The sequence below is a fragment of the Schistocerca piceifrons genome, chromosome 4, assembly GCF_021461385.2.
Source record: "Schistocerca piceifrons isolate TAMUIC-IGC-003096 chromosome 4, iqSchPice1.1, whole genome shotgun sequence".
Lineage (NCBI taxonomy): Eukaryota > Metazoa > Arthropoda > Insecta > Orthoptera > Acrididae > Schistocerca > Schistocerca piceifrons.
In genome coordinates, this window is record NC_060141.1 from 317,199,070 (window position 1) to 317,220,185 (window position 21,116).

General features: G+C 40.6%; 1 protein-coding gene across 3 annotated transcripts in view; it reads right to left on the reverse strand.

The window, feature by feature from the left end:
• Positions 1-21,116, reverse strand: part of LOC124794914 (DENN domain-containing protein 1A-like) — a 313,331-nt gene that overhangs the window by 199,622 nt on the left and 92,593 nt on the right. For all 3 annotated transcript variants that reach the window (XR_007016626.1, XM_047258616.1, XM_047258615.1), the window contains exons 6-7: positions 16,668-16,925; positions 3,230-3,331 (exon numbers count right to left, since the gene is read on the reverse strand). Coding sequence is in view for 2 of the 3 variants with exons in the window: in XM_047258616.1 (XP_047114572.1) it covers positions 3,230-3,331; positions 16,668-16,925 (360 nt within the window). In the remaining variant the exon portion in view is untranslated. The remainder of the gene's footprint in view (positions 1-3,229; positions 3,332-16,667; positions 16,926-21,116) is intronic.

Here is a 21,116-nt window from a genome sequence, read left to right on the forward strand (position 1 = left end):
GTACAAAGGTGCCAATAGCTTGCCTAGCCATCAAATTCAGTCTATCGTCTGTGGAGTAGAGGGTGCCACAGACAAAAATTCATGCGACAAGTCACCTAGATGTCCAGAAATCTCACTGACATCATCATCAAAGGCCAACCTGTCCAGACATTAGTCCACTCAGGGGTTTCTGTCTGAAAAGTCAAATTTTTATCATCACCAGCTAAAGAGGATTATGTTCTGTGATACAAAAACAATTTTGCTGAAGGTCCAACCACAAGGAATATAAACTGCAAGAATAACTGGCAATGATAGAACGAAGCCCTTCAAATGTTCTGTTTTAACAGGCTGCAATAAATGTTATTCTCAGATGGGATTTCTTGCAGGCAACACAAGCAGTCAAAGACTGTGGAAGACCCAAGCTCCACACTGACAAAGCTATCTCAACAACCCCATCACAAAGATTGCTCTAGACAGTTTTTCACCATCAAAGACAATGTTAGTCCGATATCATCAACAAGATTAGTTACAGTCATCAATTTAGATGCTCAGTTAAACTACAAAGCTTTTGAAGATTGTGAAAAGCTGCTCAGGATCACAAAAGAAATCTAACATCAGTGAAAATCTTAAGTATTACAGATGGTCAAGGAGAACTTTTGATCACTAATTGTCATGAGCAGCCACAACTCATCACTAAAAATGTGTGTACGAATGGCAAAACCAGTCCAGTAAGGGCAGGTTAATGTCATCAATGAAGAATGGTGATCCACCACCACTACAGACAAAAGAAATGGAGGTAGCTGCTAACGAACTGCCAACAGGATATGAGGAACAAAGTTGGCAAGTGTTAGCTATTTTGCACTGATTTTCAGATGCTTTCAAATCTGGAGAGAAGAGGAGACAGGTGAAGCCAACCTATGGTAAATCACAATACCAATACTAGGCATCATCCACTAATTAGACAGGGTTCATATAGGGTGTTGCCATCCGAATGAAGGATTATCTGGGAGGAAATGGAGAAGACTGCGAGGGAAAGCTGACTTTGGCTCAATATTGCCATACAATGGGCACAAAACAGAATTTAAAAAGACAAGGGTCTTGACTTACGCATCTTTATACTGGGACTACATTATGAAGGAGGTAGCCAGGATTAGAATAAATGTAACAATTATAACAGGGATTAGCAGGGACCCACTTAGTACAAAATGGCGGTGGAAGCAAAGACAGATGCTTGAAACTTGTAGGGAGGTGGGAGAAGCAGTTTCGAACACGACCCAGGCACCTTAGGGCCACCTGTCATCACTCGGTCCCATAGTGGGCTACAGCTGCCAAACTCGTCTCTTACCATATGTGCCATTTCGCCCTCCTCTGGAAGGTCCCAGATGCTGTTGCTTTGCCTCTGTAAGTGTAATGCCAAACAAACTCCAACAGTCAGTAGTTTTACTCAAAATAATAATGGCGAGACAACTATCAAACACTTGAATATTTTTTTCACAATGGAACAACTTTAAAACCAAGAATATTTTACTAGGTTTCATCATTACTGAACCAACCTACACCTAAGCTGTCTCCAATCTTGGCTGTACCAATTTCTAACTGCTCCACATTGAAGACTAAAGTGAAAGAAACACTTTTCAAATAATGACACTATGATTTCTGATGCGAATGTTATTTCAAGACTAACTTATTTTCCTTGGAGGATTGATCTGATGGAGGAACTGACTTTTACTGTTATTTGTCTTCCTACATCCCTTCATAACAGGGTATAAAATCCCTCCTTTAAATATGTAAAGGAAACAGAGAATAGTACTTAGATATTTACATTATCTCAACCCAGTGCTATTTAAAATATCACTATTCTTAACTTCTGTACAAACAATACAATGAAATTTTTCTTCCTTTAATCTCGAGACCACCACAACAAGTTATACGAATTTTAAAACCATCACCTAGTTTTCTTGAGACCTACAGATAATTGTAAATAATGGTTCATCCCAGAGAGACAGTTACACTTCTTTGCTGTGATGGTTAGCCATGTTGTTGTTGTTGTTGTTGTTGTTGTGGTCTTCAGTCCTGAGACTGGTTTGATGCAGCTCTCCATGCTACTCTATCCTGTGCAAGCTGCTTCATCTCCCAGTACTTACTGCAACCTACATCCTTCTGAATCTGCTTAGTGTATTCATCTCTTGGTCTCCCTCTATGATTTTTACCCTCCACACTGCCCTCCAATGCTAAATTTGTGATCCCTTGATGCCTCAGAATATGTCCTACCAACAGGCCCCTTCTTCTTGTCAAGTTGTGCCACAAACTCCTCTTCTCCCCAATTCTATTCAATACCTCCTCATTAGTTATCTAATCTTCGGCATTCTTCTGTAGCACCACATTTTGAAAGCTTCTATTCTCTTCTTGTCTAAACTATTTATCGTCCATGTTCCACTTCCATACAGGGCTGCACTCCATACAAATACTTTCAGAAACGACGTCCTGACACTTAAATCTATACTCAATGTTAACAAATTTCTCTTCTTCAGAAAAGCTTTTCATGCCATTTCCAGTCTACATTTTATATCCTCTCTACTTCAATCATCATCAGTTATTTTGCTCCCCAAATAGCAAAACTCCTTTATTACTTTAAGTGTCTCATTTCCTAATCTAATTTCCTCAGCATCACCCGATTTAATTTGACTACATTCCATTATCCTCGTTTTGCTTTTGTTGATGTTCATCTAATATCCTCCTTTCAAGACACTGTCCATTCCATTCAACTGCTCTTCCAAGTCCTTTGCTGTCTCTGACAGAATTACAATGTCATCGGTGAACCTCAAAATTTTTATTTCTTCTCTATGGATTTTAATACCTACTCCGAATTTTTCTTTTGTTTCCTTTACTGCTTGCTCAATATACAGATTGAATAACATCGGGGAGCCATAAGAAAAATACTTCAGTGATTGAATAGCTTTTCTGCTAGGAGGTATTTTAGTTGTGGAAGACTTTTAGGACTACAGAAAAATCTACTAAATGACTTACATCCATAATTTATTGTGAGAAGTTTGCTACTTCTAACATGCAATCATGTCAGCTTACATTGTTTTCAAGAGACAAAGTTATGAACAGTCACATCCCTATCTTCTATTTTCTCTAAGTCAACATTTTTGCTTTCTTCTTTCATGACCTGGATTGTAAATGAACCAGAAGCTTAAGATATGGAAAAATATTAAGGACTTGTATGATAAATTTTAAAATATTTTACCACATCAGCAGGGAGAGACTCAAGGTCTTCAAAAGGTGTCTCCACAGTATTACTGTCAGCATCCAATATAATAACTTCACCAAGATCACTTCTTCTGACACGCTGTAAAAAAGAAAAAATCCAATCTAATGACAATAGTAATCAATTTACACCCACAAAGGACAACATAGCTTCAAATAACCTTCTCAGGGCATCTGATATTGACATGAGAAACACAACTGCTTAAACATTTCAGGATGGGTTTAGTTATAAAATGTTCAAAGTTTAATTGTGATAATTGGTCTGTTTACGATAGATTACATGATAAAATCTACAAAAAATTAAAATTACAGCACTTGATCTATTGTTAAACATAGCAGGCAGTCAACATTTAAATGAAAAGCTGCACTGTTGTCACCATATAAAAATCCAATCAGTGAACAAAAATTTGACTGTGGCGTACAACACACATATAGTGAGCTTCCTGTTGGAGATGGAAACCAATTGTCAATGGAGTTTTCCCAATGCAGAGCTGTGTCAAAATGTTTGTTACATCTTTGAGGCTGAATAGAGATAACCTAACACCATGTTGTTCACTTAACAGCCTTTATCCCCACTGTTCGTCTAATCCAGCTACATAGTATCTCACACAACATTCTAGTTCATTAATGAAGGAACTGCTTGCTGTGAACAGAACATAAAATGACATTCTTCTTCCCACAAACATGATACGCTTTGTCACTGGCGATCTCATTCCCCTGGATTCTGACGTGTTACCACCCACCTGATTCTCCTGGATTTCAAAATTATTATTCTGTGATCTTAACAGGAAGGGCAAAACAATTAAGCCCTGATGACCACCTACAACTGATTGCAGAAAAGCACTACTTACCTCACCACGGAGCAGCTGTATCTGTAGTTGGCATGACAACTTTGGAAATGTGTATCAAAGGTACAGTTTTTCACGGATGTTATGTGGACTACCGGATGCTAGTAACTGTCACTATGTTAAAATAAACCAGGGTCACAGTATTGTGAATAGTTAGCTTTGTGGAGTATACATTTGGATTTTGGAAGATTCCTTTTTGGTACTGCTCAGTCTGGCAGACGTGCCAGCCCCATCAGAAGATTCTAAACCAAATTCATTGGGATAAGAAACTAATGTTCAGAAAGGAAAATTAAGTTTTTTGTTGCCAAAACTAACTAATATCTTACAACAATAACTGAAGCTCAAAGCAGTGTTCTAACTGAGAACTGCCAGTCTCAGTACATCAGTACGTGTATTACAACAACATGCAACATTCTGCAGTAGTGTATCAAATACCCCGATTGTCCGTTTTGCAACGGGACGCTTCCAAATGGGTCCCTTTTCTTTTCAGTTTCTACTGGGGTTAAATACACCAAAGACTTCAAGTAACTTCACAGGACAAAATCCAACATGATCCAATCACTTCCGATTTTGTATTGTTTTTCGAGATAGTACCACCTAAATTGATGGAGAAAAATAAGTAGTTCGTAAATATGTGCCCCACATTCATTCCTCTTTCATAAATTCTCGTCATAATATTCACTTCAAAACTTCGATTCCTAATCTCAGAATACTCAGTTTATGATAATCTATCATCTGTGTAATTTTGACTGTAAATATTTGTGACAATATGGACAAATAACACTGACCATAGGCTGGACTGTAGATCTAAGACAGCTACGACAATATGACATGAGGTGCCCACCAATACATGATCAAAATGTGAACAAGTTGAGTTGATCCCTGGCATTTTGGATTTAGAAGCACCCAGGCCAGAGCTGACACAGCTGCAAGTGTTAGCACTGTTCCCATGTCCACTGCCACATAAGAGATCTTGGGTTGATGGTATTCAAGCCTGGGTAAATGAAAATCAAGATTGAAGAACTTCAGGCAATGACTTCATGCCATGAGTTATACTCAATTATTTGTGCACCTGCACCTTGCTACACTAATTTTGTTTACATAAATAACAGCATGGGTCTTGGTGACCTAATTACTACTTTTTATTTAGGATCAATAAACTGTAAACTACAGATAGATCAGTGGAATTGCAGGAGCTCAAAAGTGATACTATACTATAAAAGTGCATACAAGGACCAAAATCCAAATGGAACTAAAATTTGAAAATTTATATTTTTGCAGAGGAATAAAATAGGAAGTAAATTCAGGCATAAGCTTTTTTATAGATAAAAAAATACGACAATACTGAAGGACTATCACAACAAGAATTGTTTTAAATATAAACAAATGATATTCAATGCAAATTGAACAAGTCTGCACCAACATGCTCAATTTCGACGTAGGAAGAGTGGCAGAAACTGATGTATGGCAGACTCACTACAAGATTGTAATGAGGGATTTTAATGTGGAAGGACTAAAACTAAAGAACGATTCTTCAGAAAGAAATCTCTAATATTATAACAACACTGAAAGGGGCTTGGGGGAGGAGGCTGTCATACATTTGTAGAACTCCCCAAGAACCACAACAGGTTTGTACTTAATATATTCTTACAAAAGCAAACAGTAAGAAAATAGGCTCTGCAAGGACTTAATTGAATTATGAATGAATGTAACTGTATTTCAACGAACAGTAAAGAAACTGTACAGTTGTAAACCATTTTTTAACTGCAAGATCATAGATTCTCTGCATGCGGTGAAAAATAGTCAACATGCACGAAATCAGAAATACAAGTTATGGAAATTTATTTAAGAATAAGAATGTATACTGAATTAAATTAAATAAGAAGTTTAGCATTTAAGAAAAGGAATAATACACACAAACAGACCAAGGCAAATGCAAAAGGGGAAAATATTTAACAAAAAGAATTAGGAAAAAAGCACAAGACTACTTTGTACAAAGAGAATGAAATAAATCAAGCTTAGAGGGCTGGTAGCACACTGATTTGTCCCTAGCTTGGATCTAGGTGAGTTTATCCAACCCATACACATTCAGAACTGGTCAAGGTATCTAATGTGCTCACCATTTGGCAGAACCCAGAGGACTGAATATGTTAAATACCATGGACACAGTATTCATTACATTAAACTAAAGTCCTAATATTGGGTGGTTTCAGAACTGATTTCCAAGATATAGACTTATGTCTAGTTGTACATTGCTGCATGGAGGTGATTCTCATTGTATTCTACTGAAATGGTACCAGAGTGCTATCTGCCACTGTTAAGAGATTTGCTGCATGGCTATCTCTACACTGGACACAGTTATGAGCATTAAGCTAACTTTTCTATGATGTTTGTAAAGTTAAGCTTAATGAATACAAGAACAGAACATTCTGGACTTGCTGCTTCCCTAAAATTAAAATATTCTGTTAATGTGAAATATACGAGGGCTATGCCAAAAGTTTTTAGTAGCCCGTAAACCGTAAGGCGGAGGACAATGGGGTTGTTTTCGTTCAAAAGAGTGATGTGTTTCGACCTTGGGATGTGCGCACGCAGCCCCTGGCTAGCGGTGATCCCCCCACAGCGCGGTAAGAAAGCACAGGCAGTGCTGAGTCAGAGACGGTGCAGGATGGAGCTGTCGCACCGCGACTTTCGCGCCATGATTTTTTACGATTATAAAAAGGATTTAAGTGCCGAAGAATGCCATTCTTCTTTTCTTTGCTGCGTGTTTTTGGTGAAGCTTCCCCTTCTAGGGCCACAGTTGGAAATTGGTTTCGCGAGTTTTTGAGGGGTCGGCAGTCAATTGAAGATGAACCTCGTCCCGGTCGCCCAGCAACAGCTGTGACTCCTGAAAACATTGATGCTGTGAGGAAAATGATCAAAGAAGATCCACATCTTACATTTTGCGACATTGAAGGGACCCTAAATATTGGATCAACAGCAGCACAGACCATCGTTCATAGTCACTTAGGCCTTACTAAGAGATGTGCCCATTGGGTGCCACATTCCCTGACAGAAAGCCAAAAAGAAGCGAGAGTGGACTGGTGTCATTTCATGCTCGAAAAATTCAATGGAGGGAAGTCCCAAGACACCTACAATACCGTCAAAGGTGATGAAACATGGGTCTACCATTATGACCCTGAAATGAAGATACAGTCTTCCGTGTGGTGCTTTCCAGGGGAGGAACCACCCACAAAAGTTCGACGAAGTCTGAGCTCTGGAAAAAAGATGGTGGCAAGTTTTTTCACAAAGATCGGGCATCTCACCTCTGTGACCTTGGACACACGTCGTACAGTCAATGCTGAATGGTACATGAATGATTGTCTTCCAAAAGTCATCGCCACATGAAAGTCACAGCATCCGAGGTCCAAGAGTGGGCACCTTCTGCTGCATCACGACAATGCATCCGTGCACAGGGCTGCCAGAACGATGGACTTTCTGGAGAAGGAAAAAGTGCGAGTGTTACACCATCCCCCCTATTCACCTGACCTGGCCCCCTGTGACTTCTTTCTGTTCCCTAAGACTAAGGAAAAAATTCGAGGGCAGCGGTTTTCATCAGATGAAGAGGCCATTGCAGCTAACGAGAGTGCACTAAGTGACATCCCAAAAGAAACTTGGACTGACACATTTTCTAAGTGGTTTCAGAGAATGGAAAAATGTATACATGCTTATGGAGAGTATTTTGAAGAGTTGTAAACTATTTTTTCAAAATAAATTTTTTTCGCACATTCTGCTAAAAACTTTCGGCGTAGCCCTCATATTATCTTTACGTGATAAACCTGTTAGTGAAACTATGAACATTGAGGGCAATTTACTTATACTGTGTGTTCATCATCTTTGCTATTTTTAATATTTTCACTACCAGAAGTAGTGTCCACAGCTTTAGACTGAGCTGACTTTAACCTGCAAACATGGAGAAGTGACAATTTTACTGTGAGGTGACAGAAGTCATGAGATACCTCCTAATACCTTGCTGGACATCAGTGTTGTGCAGCAATCTGATATGGCATGGGCTAAATAAGTCATTGGAAGTCCCCTGCAGAAATATAGAGTCATGATGGCTCTACAGCCGTCCACAATTGCCAAAGCGCTGCTGGTACAGGATTTTGTGCACGAACTGACCTCTCAATGATGACTTGTAAATGTTCTATGGGATTCGGTCGGGCAATCTGGGTAGCCAAATCATTCATTCAAATTGTCCAGAATGTTCTTCAAACTAATCATGAACAACTGCGGCCCTTTGACGTGGCGCATTGACATCCATAAAAAATGAATCGTAGTGGTCTCCAAGTAGCTGAATATAACAATTCCCAATCAAAGGTCGGTTCAGTTGGACGAGAGGACCCAGTCCATTCCATGTAATCACAGCCCACACCACTATGGAGCCACCACCAGCTTGCACAGTGCCTTGTTGACAACTCTGGTCCATGGCTTTGTAGGGTCAGCTCCATTCTCTAACCCTATCAACAGCTCTTACCAACTGAAATCAGGACTCATCTGACCAGACCAGTTGTCTAGGGTTAAACTAATTTGCAGGAGAGGCACTACAGATGATGATGTGCTGTTAGCAAAGGCACTCACATCAGTCATCTGCTGCCATAGCCCATTAATGCCAAATTTCGCCATGCTGTCTTAACGGATACATCCATCGTACATCCCACATTGATTTGTGCAATTATTTATGCAGTGTTGCTTGCCTATTAGCACTGACAACTCTACATAAATACCACTGCTCTCAGTTATTACGTGAAGATCAGCCACTGTGTTGTTCGAGGCGAGATGTAATGTCTCACATCTGGCATTCTCGGGGCACTGTTGACACTATGGACCTCGGAATATTGAGTCACACTAATAATTTCTGAAATGGAATGTCCCATGCAGCTAGCTCCAGCTACCATTCCCGTTTCAAAGTCTGTTAACTCCCATCGAGTGACCACAATCACGTCGGAAACCTTTTCACATGAACCACCCGATTACAAATGACAGCTCTGTCAGTGGACTGCTCTTTTATCCCTTGTGTACATGATACTACCGCCATCTGCATGTGTGCATATCACTATCCCATGACTTGTCACCTCAGTGTATTTTTCATTGTTGGAACTTAAATTCCAACTGTCCCTCTCCATAAGCTCTTTCTGGTTGTGAAATTCTGGAGTTGCTGTGCCAGTGATGCTCACATAATGTTCTACTAACACCTACAATGCCCAAACAAAGCCTACAGCTTGTGCACATAGGCTCCCTCGAGTCAGTATAGCTCATTTTGGAGACACGGACTGTATGCTGTAAATTTTACTAAGTGCTTCTCAAATGTTAGTGCTTAATTAAATTAAATTCAGAAACTCCTGATATGGCCTTTTATGATTTGTCTTACTTTTACCTTCACAACCAAAAATGCTGCATGTGCATCTACAGTTGCCTGCCCTTGAACGTGTGCGCTCAAACCCACCTTTCCATGGCTGATCGTGACAGCTATCAAAGTGCAGACTTCCTTCCTCCTGCTGAGCATCAATTTCAGTGGCATCCTTTAGGAGTTGCTCTGCTTTACAAGTGACTCCAGTAGTGAAGATCAGCATCCATTTCTCATTGAACAGGATTCATGGGGAGTGACGAGAAACTGTAGAGAATGACAATTCATCCCCTCAAACAGAAAAGATGTCTCATAACACATTCTGAGCATTATAGACCGGAGAAGGAATAGTTACATGAGCTGATCACAAAGTGTCCTCACAGTCATACTCTCCATGAATTCATTTGGTGGAACATAAAGAGAATGTTGTTCCAATGTTGCCCCCCATGTGGCACAGGCACTCCTTGGGGCCCATCAGCTGGCCCCAGGCAGCTGTAGGTGGGGCAGTCTACCAACCAGGTGGCCCTATAGAACACATTTTGCGTATGGAAGAGGAACTTTCTCATTCCCTTCTGCGTACCGTGGGCCAGGGCAGAATGACAGTGTTTACTACATCCCAGCTCTTCGCCCATCCCTGCCCAACTGTGTCCGTGAGTGTCCAGCTACCTGCCAGTGGGCACTCCTCGTCTAGGGAGATTTCATAATCACAACTCTTGCAAATCAGTGTTGAAAACAACAGTTGAAGCATGAAATTTGTCACCTAGGGATACAGGTCTCTCATCCTTGAGGTCTTACAAAAGGTGTAGTTCTACAATTTATCTTAAATATGCCCATCCTGAGCAGTATTTAGATGGATGGATGGACAGACAGACAGACAAAAAGGCTCCACAATAGTAGTATTAATCGTTTTGATGGATTCCTAAAAAACTGACCTGTTATTGCTATACTATATCCATTAAATGTCACTGAACATTTCCTTACTTTGCAGAGGAAAGAACATTGTTTGCACCTTCCTTTCAACTGCATGATTACATGGCTTTTCAGTATCATGATTTATGTGATCACTAAGAGATTTCTTAGCAGTGAACTTCAGCTTAGCTTTCTTCCAAAAAGAATCAACTTCTTGGTGATGTGTTTGTGATGTGATGTGTTTGGCATGCCACTTAACATACTCATTGAACAAGTTCTGATATAAACTCAATTGGAATAATAATGCCTTTGTATGTGTTGCAGAATATCATGACTGAATCACTGACTGACATGCAATGATTGTGATAGGCGCAGCAGGGAAAATCCTGAATGGAATCCGACACTTGCGTGGCACTGGCATGTAAAGCTTTCAGTTTAGAGAGATCATACACATTAATGAGCACTTTATGCCAGGGATTAATATCATAAGACAAAATTCACCCATTATAATAATGTATATTCTCTGAATTAAAAAGGTTGACATAAGACTTTCATTGCCTCCTCCCTTAAATGAGATTTAGTGAGATTTTTCCAAATCCCCCCCTCCTCCCAACCTCCCCCTCTTCTGAGTTCACGTAATTAATGAACATCACCTAGTCATGAACCATGGACCTTGCCGTTGGTGGGGAGGCTTGCGTGCCTCAGCGATACAGATAGCCGTACCGTAGGTGCAACCACAACGGAGGGGTATCTGTTGAGAGGCCAGACAAACGTGTGGTTCCTGAAGAGGGGCAGCAGCCTTTTCAGTAGTTGCAAGGGCAACAGTCTGGATGATTGACTGATCTGGCCTTGTAACAATAACCAAAACGGCCTTGCTGTGCTGGTACTGCGAACGGCTGAAAGCAAGGGGAAACTACAGCCGTAATTTTTCCCGAGGGCATGCAGCTTTACTGTATGATTACATGATGATGGTGTCCTCTTGGGTAAAATATTCCGGAGGTAAAATAGTCCCCCATTCGGATGTCCGGGCGGGGACTACTCAAGAGGATGTCGTTATCAGGAGAAAGAAAACTGGTGTTCTACGGATTGGAGCATGGAATGTCAGATCCCTTAATCGGGCAGGTAGGTTAGAAAATTTAAAAAGGGAAATGGATAGGTTGAAGTTAGATATAGTGGGAATTAGTGAAGTTCGGTGGCAGGAGGAACAAGACTTCTGGTCAGGTGACTACAGGGTTATAAACACAAAATCAAATAGGGGTAATGCAGGAGTAGGTTTAATAATGAATAGGAAAATAGGAATGCGGGTGAGCTACTACAAACAGCATAGTGAACGCATTATTGTGGCCAAGATAGACACAAAGCCCACACCTACTACAGTAGTACAAGTTTATATGCCAACTAGCTCTACAGATGACGAAGAAATTGAAGAAATGTATGATGAAAAAAAAGAAATTATTCAGATTGTGAAGGGAGACGAAAATTTAATAGTCATGGGTGACTGGAATTCGAGTGTAGGAAAAGGGAGAGAAGGAAACATAGTAGGTGAATATGGATTGGGGGACAGAAATGAAAGAGGAAGCCGCCTGGTCGAATTTTGCACAGAGCACAACATAATCATAACTAACACTTGGTTTAAGAACCATGAAAGAAGGTTGTATACATGGAAGAACCCTGGAGATACTAAAAGGTATCAGATAGATTATATAATGGTAAGATAGAGATTTAGGAACCAGGTTTTAAATTGTAAGACATTTCCAGGGGCAGATGTGGACTCTGACCACAATCTATTGGTTATGACCTGTAGATTAAAACTGAAGAAACTGCCAAAAGGTGGGAATTTAAGGAGATGGGACCTGGATAAACTAAAAGAACCAGAGGTTGTACAGAGATTCAGGGAGAGCATAAGGGAGCAATTGACAGGAATGGGGGAAATAAATACAGTAGAAGAAGAATGGGTAGCTTTGAGGGATGAAGTAGTGAAGGCAGCAGAGGATCAAGTAGGTAAAAAGACGAGGGCTAGTAGAAATCCTTGGGTAACAGAAGAAATATTGAATTTAATTGATGAAAGGAGAAAATATAAAAATGCAGTAAGTGAAACAGGCAAAAAGGAATACAAACGTCTCAAAAATGAGATCAACAGGAAGTGCAAAATGGCTAAGCAGGGATGGCTAGAGGACAAATGTAAGGATGTAGAAGCCTATCTCACTAGGGGTAAGATAGATACCGCCTACAGGAAAATTAGAGAGACCTTTGGAGATAAGAGAACGACTTGTATGAATATCAAGAGCTCAGACGGAAACCCACTTCTAAGCAAAGAAGGGAAAGCAGAAAGGTGGAAGGAGTATATAGAGGGTCTATACAAGGGCGATGTACTTGAGGACAATATTATGGAAATGGAAGAGGATGTAGATGAAGATGAAATGGGAGATACGATACTGCGTGAAGAGTTTGACAGAGCACTGAAAGACCTGAGTCGAAACAAGGCCCCCGGAGTAGACAATATTCCACTGGAACTACTGACGGCCATGGGAGAGCCAGTCATGACAAAACTCGACCATCTGGTGAGCAAGATGTATGAAACAGGCGAAATACCCTCAGACTTCAAGAAGAATATAATAATTCCAATCCCAAAGAAAGCAGGTGTTGACAGATGTGAAAATTACCGAACTATCAGCTTAATAAGTCACAGCTGCAAAATACTAACACGAATTCTTTACAGACGAATGGAAAAACTAGTAGAAGCCAACCTCGGGGAAGATCAGTTTGGATTCCGTAGAAACACTGGAACACATGAGGCAATACTGACCTTACGACTTATCTTAGAAGAAAGATTAAGGAAAGGCAAACCTACGTTTCTAGCATTTGTAGACTTAGAGAAAGCTTTTGACAATGTTGACTGGAATACTCTCTTTCAAATTCTAAAGGTGGCAGGGGTAAAATACAGGGAGCGAAAGGCTATTTACAATTTGTACAGAAACCAGATGGCAGTTATAAGAGTCGAGGGACATGAAAGGGAAGCAGTGGTTGGGAAGGGAGTAAGACAGGGTTGTAGCCTCTCCCCGATGTTGTTCAATCTGTATATTGAGCAAGCAGTAAAGGAAACAAAAGAAAAATTCGGGGTAGGTATTAAAATTCATGGAGAAGAAATAAAAACTTTGAGGTTCGCCGATGACATTGTAATTCTGTCAGAGACAGCAAAGGACTTGGAAGAGCAGTTGAATGGAATGGACAGTGTCTTGAAAGGAGGATATAAGATGAACATCAACAAAAGCAAAACAAGGATAATGGAATGTAGTCTAATTAAGTCCGGTGATGCTGAGGGAATTAGATTAGGAAATGAGGCACTTAAAGTAGTAAAGGAGTTTTGCTATTTGGGGAGCAAAATAACTGATGATGGTCGAAGTAGAGAGGATAAAAAATGTAGGCTGGCAACGGCAAGGAAAGCGTTTCTGAAGAAGAGAAATTTGTTAACATCCAGTATTGATTTAAGTGTCAGCAAGTCATTTCTGAAAGTATTCGTATGGAGTGTAGCCATGTATGGAAGTGAAACATGGACGATAAATAGTTTGGACAAGAAGAGAATAGAAGCTTTCGAAATGTGGTGCTACAGAAGAATGCTGAAGATTAGATGGGTAGATCACATAACTAATGAGGAGGTATTGAATAGGATTGGGGAGGAGAGAAGTTTGTGGCACAACTTGACCAGAAGAAGGGATCGGTTGGTAGGACATGTTCTGAGGCATCAAGGGATCACCAATTTAGTATTGGAGGGCAGCGTGGAGGGTAAAAATCGTAGAGGGAGACCAAGAGATGAATACACTAAGCAGATTCAGAAGGATGTAGGATGCAGTAGGTACTGGGAGATGAAAAAGCTTGCACAGGATAGAGTAGCATGGAGAGCTGCATCAAACCAGTCTCAGGACTGAAGACCACAACAACAACAACCTAGTCATGAAGTTTCGAAACACATCTGCAACATCTCTACGCCTGTTACGCATCCTGCCACTTAATTAAGCATTTTGCACTGCATTTTCTGTTCATTCCACACCACACATTGATAAAATTTGGTGCTGTGCTCGTGACGCTCAGGGACAAGGTAGGGACTTTGCTCTATCTCCTCGGCCACTGCTCCTTCTCTGGACTATGAAGCACTTAACACCCCCCAGAAGCACAACCCGGAACACACCCACCTCTGCCAGGACACCCCTTTAAACTCCGTACATCAGCACCTGGCTCAGAAAGCAGTATCTGGTGTGATCCAGCCAATAGTTCACAGCACGTGACCATGTCTGCTGCCTTCAGCAAGACCACATTTGACTGCTTAAATAACCTGGCACACACCAGCATGTGCATATCCGCCATTGTGGTGACGCAGGAGTTCACATGGCCAGGTATTCAGAGGGACTGCAATATCTGAGCCCTTGCCTGCCAGCACACCAAGGTCAGCCGCCAGGTACACACCTCCGACGCTGCCTTCCCAGATGTCGGGCATCACTTTGCTCACATTCATGTGTACATTATTGGTCCTCTATTTTCCTCTCACAACTGCTGCAACAACCTCACACTTCTACAATCTAAATTTATTCTACATGCATAAATAATTTCACTTGCCATGTGGTATTAAACATGGATGGCAGGTCTGAAAACAGTCAATAGAAATTTAGATAACTTCACTCAATTGTTGAAACACTGTTCAGAGAGCAAAGTCTTGTACTTCTCTCAATGAAAATTTTAACAAATTTTAATGCATAGAAGCCACAGTGCAGAGATACACAAGCACTGTCTACAGCCACAGATTCAACTCTTCACCTTGCAGTCAACAGGGATAAATTTCAATCATTGGCATGGTGGAGTCGTTTGTGGTAGGAGACCAGAGAGCAAGGTCATCGGTCTCATCAGATTAGGAAATGACGGGAAGGAAGTCGGCTGTGCCCTTTCAAGGGAACCATCCTGGCATTTGCCTAGAGCAATTTAGGGAAATCACGGAAAACTGAAATCAGGATGGCCGGACGCGGGATTGAACCGTCGTCCTCCCGATTGCGAGTCAATCATTGGCATGAATGGCATAGGGAACATCCTACTCGGAACAGCTACTGCCCACAGCTGCCTCTAGTAATGACACCTATTCTGATCACTGTCTTCCAACTTGTAGTGATCTAATAATTGGCTCCTAGAAAGTCATCTTTCTCTAATGGAAGCCCAATAAAAAATATTGCCCTATCTTCCAAAATATAATGAACAGACTTTTTTAAAAAAAATATTAGAGGTGAATGAAAGTTTTTCCAAGCAAGCGTATTGAGCAGAGACGGCATGTGTGTGTGCTTATTCTCACACACCAAACCGTTCGATGGTATAGATTGTTTACAGAGCATGTCATTATCTTAGTGAGAGAGGTAAGGATGGTCATACTTGCTACCCCACACATTCTTAACAGAACATTGAGAAATTGCTGGTCTTATGGGAAAAACAAAATAGCAAAGTAGCTTGCATGTTCAGCAGGCTTCATATCTCTGTGAGGTGTGTGTGTGTGCGTGTGTGTGTGTGTGTGGGGGGGGGGGGGGGGGGGGGAGGGAGGGGTGGGGGCCTCGGCACAAGAGAGAAAGAAGCATTTAAAAAAAACACAGAATGCTATATAATGCAGGCCTGTGCTGCAACGATTCCAGATGAAATTCAGTGTGGACTAATGTCTGTCTGCAATCACCTTAAGCCATGTGTAAATACTCAAGGTCAACATTTTGAGCCCTTGATATGACAGTCATAATAATCACACAAACCATAACCGAGTTGCATGTTTCCTTAGATCTGTTGCCATGGACAGACATTTGTGGAACCTCATCTCCTGATGGCATGATTGTGGCTTGTGGTTTTATTAAACTGTTACTATTTGATTAAGTTCCACACATTTTATGTCACTGAAATCCTCCTCATCAGAAGAAGTTATATACTTCCATTAACAAAGTCTGTGTCATAATTTGCCAGCTATAAATGTACTACAATGTTTTCATCCATCACAAAATTTGCCACATTTCCTCCTATAACTTAGTGAAAACTGCACCTTGATACATTTATTTGTTCTGGATACATTTTGGATGGTCTAACTTACCTCTCTCATTCTTTGTACTTGTACTACTGTGACCTTTCTGTGAGTATCAAATATTTTCTACTGTATTGATCAGAAACTGTGTTTTTACTAATACCCCTTCTGGACTCTAAACATGACAAAATAACCAATCAATTCTTGTAAGATGGTAAGTTTATAGTTTTGTAGATCATCATACCTGCAACACTGGCTCAGGTACACCTATCAAGTAAGGCATTGGAGCAAATAAATAGTCCATTAGTGCCATTGGAAGAACTGGGATAAATATGTGTTGCCAATTCATTGGGTAAATCACAGCATTTGCAGACTGCACGCAGGCACTCAGTCTTGATAATTTTTTTGAAGTGAAAATGATACGACGCTCATATAGCATAGAGGCAAATATAACCATCATATTGTGCCCATCGACAGCACTGTAGTATTCTGTCAAATTTCTCTGAAACAAAAATGTACTTTCATAAGAATATTTCACATGAAGGAATGATTAGTTGTGAAATCATCATATCAAAGAGCTTCAATGTCCATACAAATATCTATTTCATCATTATTTACTGAGCAAACAGATACAGGAGATGTGTGACAGCTCATGAACATCAGGAACTCAGCACTCAGTAAAGAAATTAGAATAATTGAATGATAGTATGTATATAGAAACAAAGCAATATGCATGCAAAAAACTGAAGTAAAACCAGTTTTCTTTGCCAAATTTCAAATAGTGTAATGACACATATAATTAAATAATACAAATATGAAAAAAAAGCAATTTTGTTCCGCTTCAGGTGAAAAATGTTATACTGTGTTAACATCTTTTCTTTTAATTAAATCTAAATACTTTCTTCTCATTCTGGTAAAGTAAGACCAATACATAATTACTTTCATACTTATTATTATTAACACATTACAGAATTAATTAACGCGATGGTCTGCCACTTTCACATCCACCAGGTCATTACCATTCAAAAATGTTGTCCTGCCACCAACGACCTGGCATTCTCAACCACTGTCTGTACCACTTTAACAATTAAACAATGGAAAATCCAGGCTGGAATGTAACAATATTAGAGAAGGAAAGTTGCCACTCCCCATATAGTGGAGATGCTGAGTCGCAATAGGCACAACAAAAAGATTCACACAATTATAGCTTTCGGCCATTAAGGTCTTTGTCAGCAACGTGCACGCGCACACGCAAACGCAATTTGCACTCTCAGATGTGATAGACACGTGTGTGTGTGTGTGTGTGTGTGTGTGTGTGTGTGTGTGTGTGTGTGTGCGCACACGCGCGCGCATGCACACGCAAACGGGTGCATGTGTCTATTGCTGACAAAGGCCTTCCTTAATGGGCAAAAGCTATAACTGTGTGAATCTTTTTGTTGTGCCTATCGCAACTCAGCATCTCCGCTATATGGTGAGTAGACACCTTAACAATTTTATTTCAATCGTATCGCCATTTCATTTGCCCCCATTCAGCTCTTGGTTCACCACTGGTTTTTTCCTCAGTTCTTCATATTCAGGTGCTCCTTCATAAATAATCCATTTGCACAGCTATTAGTTTTATTTTGAGATCAACATTTGAAATTCATTGGTCTGATTCACAGCATAGGTCAGATTCAACCATTAACTTTCCAACTCTCTTCTTATTGTTGTCAGAAGAATTCTTGTCCCACCAAAAAGAATTTATAGAGCCTGTGGCAATATCAGTGAATGTGCAAGTAGCCGGCATGAGACACAAAAGTTAAATCACTGGTTTAGCACAGAGTATTTGTTATCACTGTAGAGTTTGATAAAGTATTCTTTGGCTGCTTGGTTGACTGAATCAGGGGACGGGACCAAATACCAAAGTGACTGGTCCCATAGGATTAGGGAATGATGGGGAAGGAAGCCAGCCATGTCCTTTCAAAGGAACCATCCTGGGACTTTCCTGAGGCTGTGGCAGTTCCCACCTGCTTTTATTTATTCATTGATTGATGACTACATCTACATCTACATCTACATTTACATACATACTCCGCAATCCACCATACGGTGCGTGGCGGAGGGTGCCTCGTACCACAACTAGCATCTTCTCTCCCTGTTTCACTCCCAAACAGAACGAGGGAAAAATGACTGCCTATACACCTCTGTATGAGCCCTAATCTCTCTTATCTTATCCTCGTGGTCTTTCCGCAAAATGTACGTTGGCGGCAGTAAAACTGTACTGTAGTCAGCCTCAAATGCTGGTTCTCTAAATTTCCTCAGTAGCGATTCATGAAAAGAACACCTCCTTTCCTCTAGAGACTCCAACCCGAGTTCCTGAAGCATTTCCGTAACACTCGCATTATGATCAAACCTACCAGTAACAAATCTAGCAGCCCGCCTCTGAATTGCTTCTATGTCCTCCCTCAATCCGACCTGATAGGGATCCCAAACGCTCGAGCAGTATTCAAGAATAGGTCGTATTAGTATTTTATAAGCAGTCTCCTTTACAGATGAACCACATCTTCCCAAAATTCTACCAACGAACCGAAGATGACTATCCGCCTTCCCCACAACTGCCATTACATACTTGTCCCACTTCATATTGCTCTGCAATGTTACACTCAAATACTTAATCGACGTGACTGTGTCAAGCGCTACACTACTAATGGAGTATTCAAACATTACAGGATTCTTTTTCCTATTCATCTGCATTGATTTACATTTATCTATATTTAGAGTTAGCTGCCATTCTTTACACCAATCACAAATCCTGTCCAAGTCATCTTGTATCCTCCTACAGCCACTCAATGACAACACTTTCCCGTACACCACAGCATCATCAGCAAACAGCCACACATTGCTATTCACCCTATCCAAAAGATCATTTATGTAAATAGTAAACAACAGCAGACTTACCACACTTCCCTGGGGCACTCCAGATGATACCCTACCTCCGATGAACACTCACTCACCATCGAGGACAACATACTGGGTTCTATTACTTAACAAGTCTCCGAGCCACTCACATACTTGGGAACCAATCCCCATATGCTCGTACCTTAGTTAGGAGTCTGCAGTGGGGCACCGAGTCAAATGCTTTCCGGAAGTCAAGGAATATGGCATCCGTCTGATACCCTTCATCCATGGTTCACAAGATGTCATGTGAAAAAAGGGCGAGTTGCGTTTCGCAGGAGTGGTGTCTATGTATTGTGTTGCTACATTGGCTGAAAAATGGGTTGTGGATTCTGACACTGACTACAGTAAATAATGTAGCCTACAGATGCACAGTTGTGTTTCGCCGTACTTTAATTTCACTTTGCACAACCCCCAATAATACAGTTATATGGCCAGTGCACTATTGTTTAACTTTTGGTAAGCCTCATTAATAGCTACAGGCAAAACTCCACATACTGCTACAATAGTTTGCAGTTGAACATCTACAAGCAGTAAAAACATAACCACAAAACTCACAGTTCTTGAAGAATAATCAGGTAGGTATGGAGCAGACACTGTCAGTGTTTTTACACATGGCCTAATTGTTTAACACTTATTCCACAGTTAATTCAAAGCATTGTTGTTGTTCTAACCAGCACAGGTTACTCGTCAGAAACTCTGCCATGGACTGACTGTCTCATGACCAAAAATGAGATCGACAGGAAGTGCAAAATGGCTAAGCAGGGATGGCTAGAGGATAAGTGTTATCAGGAGAAAGAAAACTGGCGTTCTACGAATCGGAGCGTGGAATGTCAGATCCCTTAATCGGGCAGGTATGTTAGAACATTTAAAAAGGGAAATGAATAGGTTAAAGTTAGACATAGTAGGAATTAGTGAAGTTCGGTGGCAGGAGGAACAAGACTTTTGGTCAGGCGAATACAGGGTTATAAATACAAAATCAAATAGGGGTAATGCAGGAGTAGGTTTAATAATGAATAAGAAAATAGGAGTGCGGGTAAGCTAATACAAACAGCATAGTGAACGCATTATTGTGGCCAAGATAGACACGAAGCCCACGCCTACTACAGTAGTACAAGTTTATATGCCAACTAGCTCTGCAGATGATGAAGAAATTGATGAAATGTATGATGAGATAAAAGAAATTATTCAGATAGTGAAGGGAGATGAAAATTTAATAGTCATGGGTGACTGGACTTCGAGTGTAGGAAAAGGGAGAGAAGGGAACATAGTAGGTGAATATGGATTGGGGGAAAGAAATGAAAGAGGAAGCTGTCTGGTAGAATTTTGCACAGAGCATAACTTAATCATAGCTAACACTTGGTTCAAGAATCATAAAAGAAGGCTGTATACATGGAAGAATCCCGGAGATACTAAAAGGTATCAGATAGATTATATAATGGTAAGACAGAGATTTAGGAACCAGGTTTTAAATTGTAAGACATTTCCAGGGGCAGATGTGGACTCTGACCACAATCTATTGGTTATGAACTGCAGATCAAAATTGAAGAAACTGCAAAAAGGTGGGAATTTAAGGATATGGGACCTGGATAAACTGAAAGAACCAGAGGTTGTACAGAGTTTCAGGGAGAGCATAAGGGAACAATTGACAGCAGTGGGGGAAAGAAGTACAGTAGAAGAAGAATGGGTAGCTCTGAGGGATGAAGTAGTGAAGGCAGCAGAGGATCAAGTAGGTAAAAAGACGAGGGCTATTAGAAAT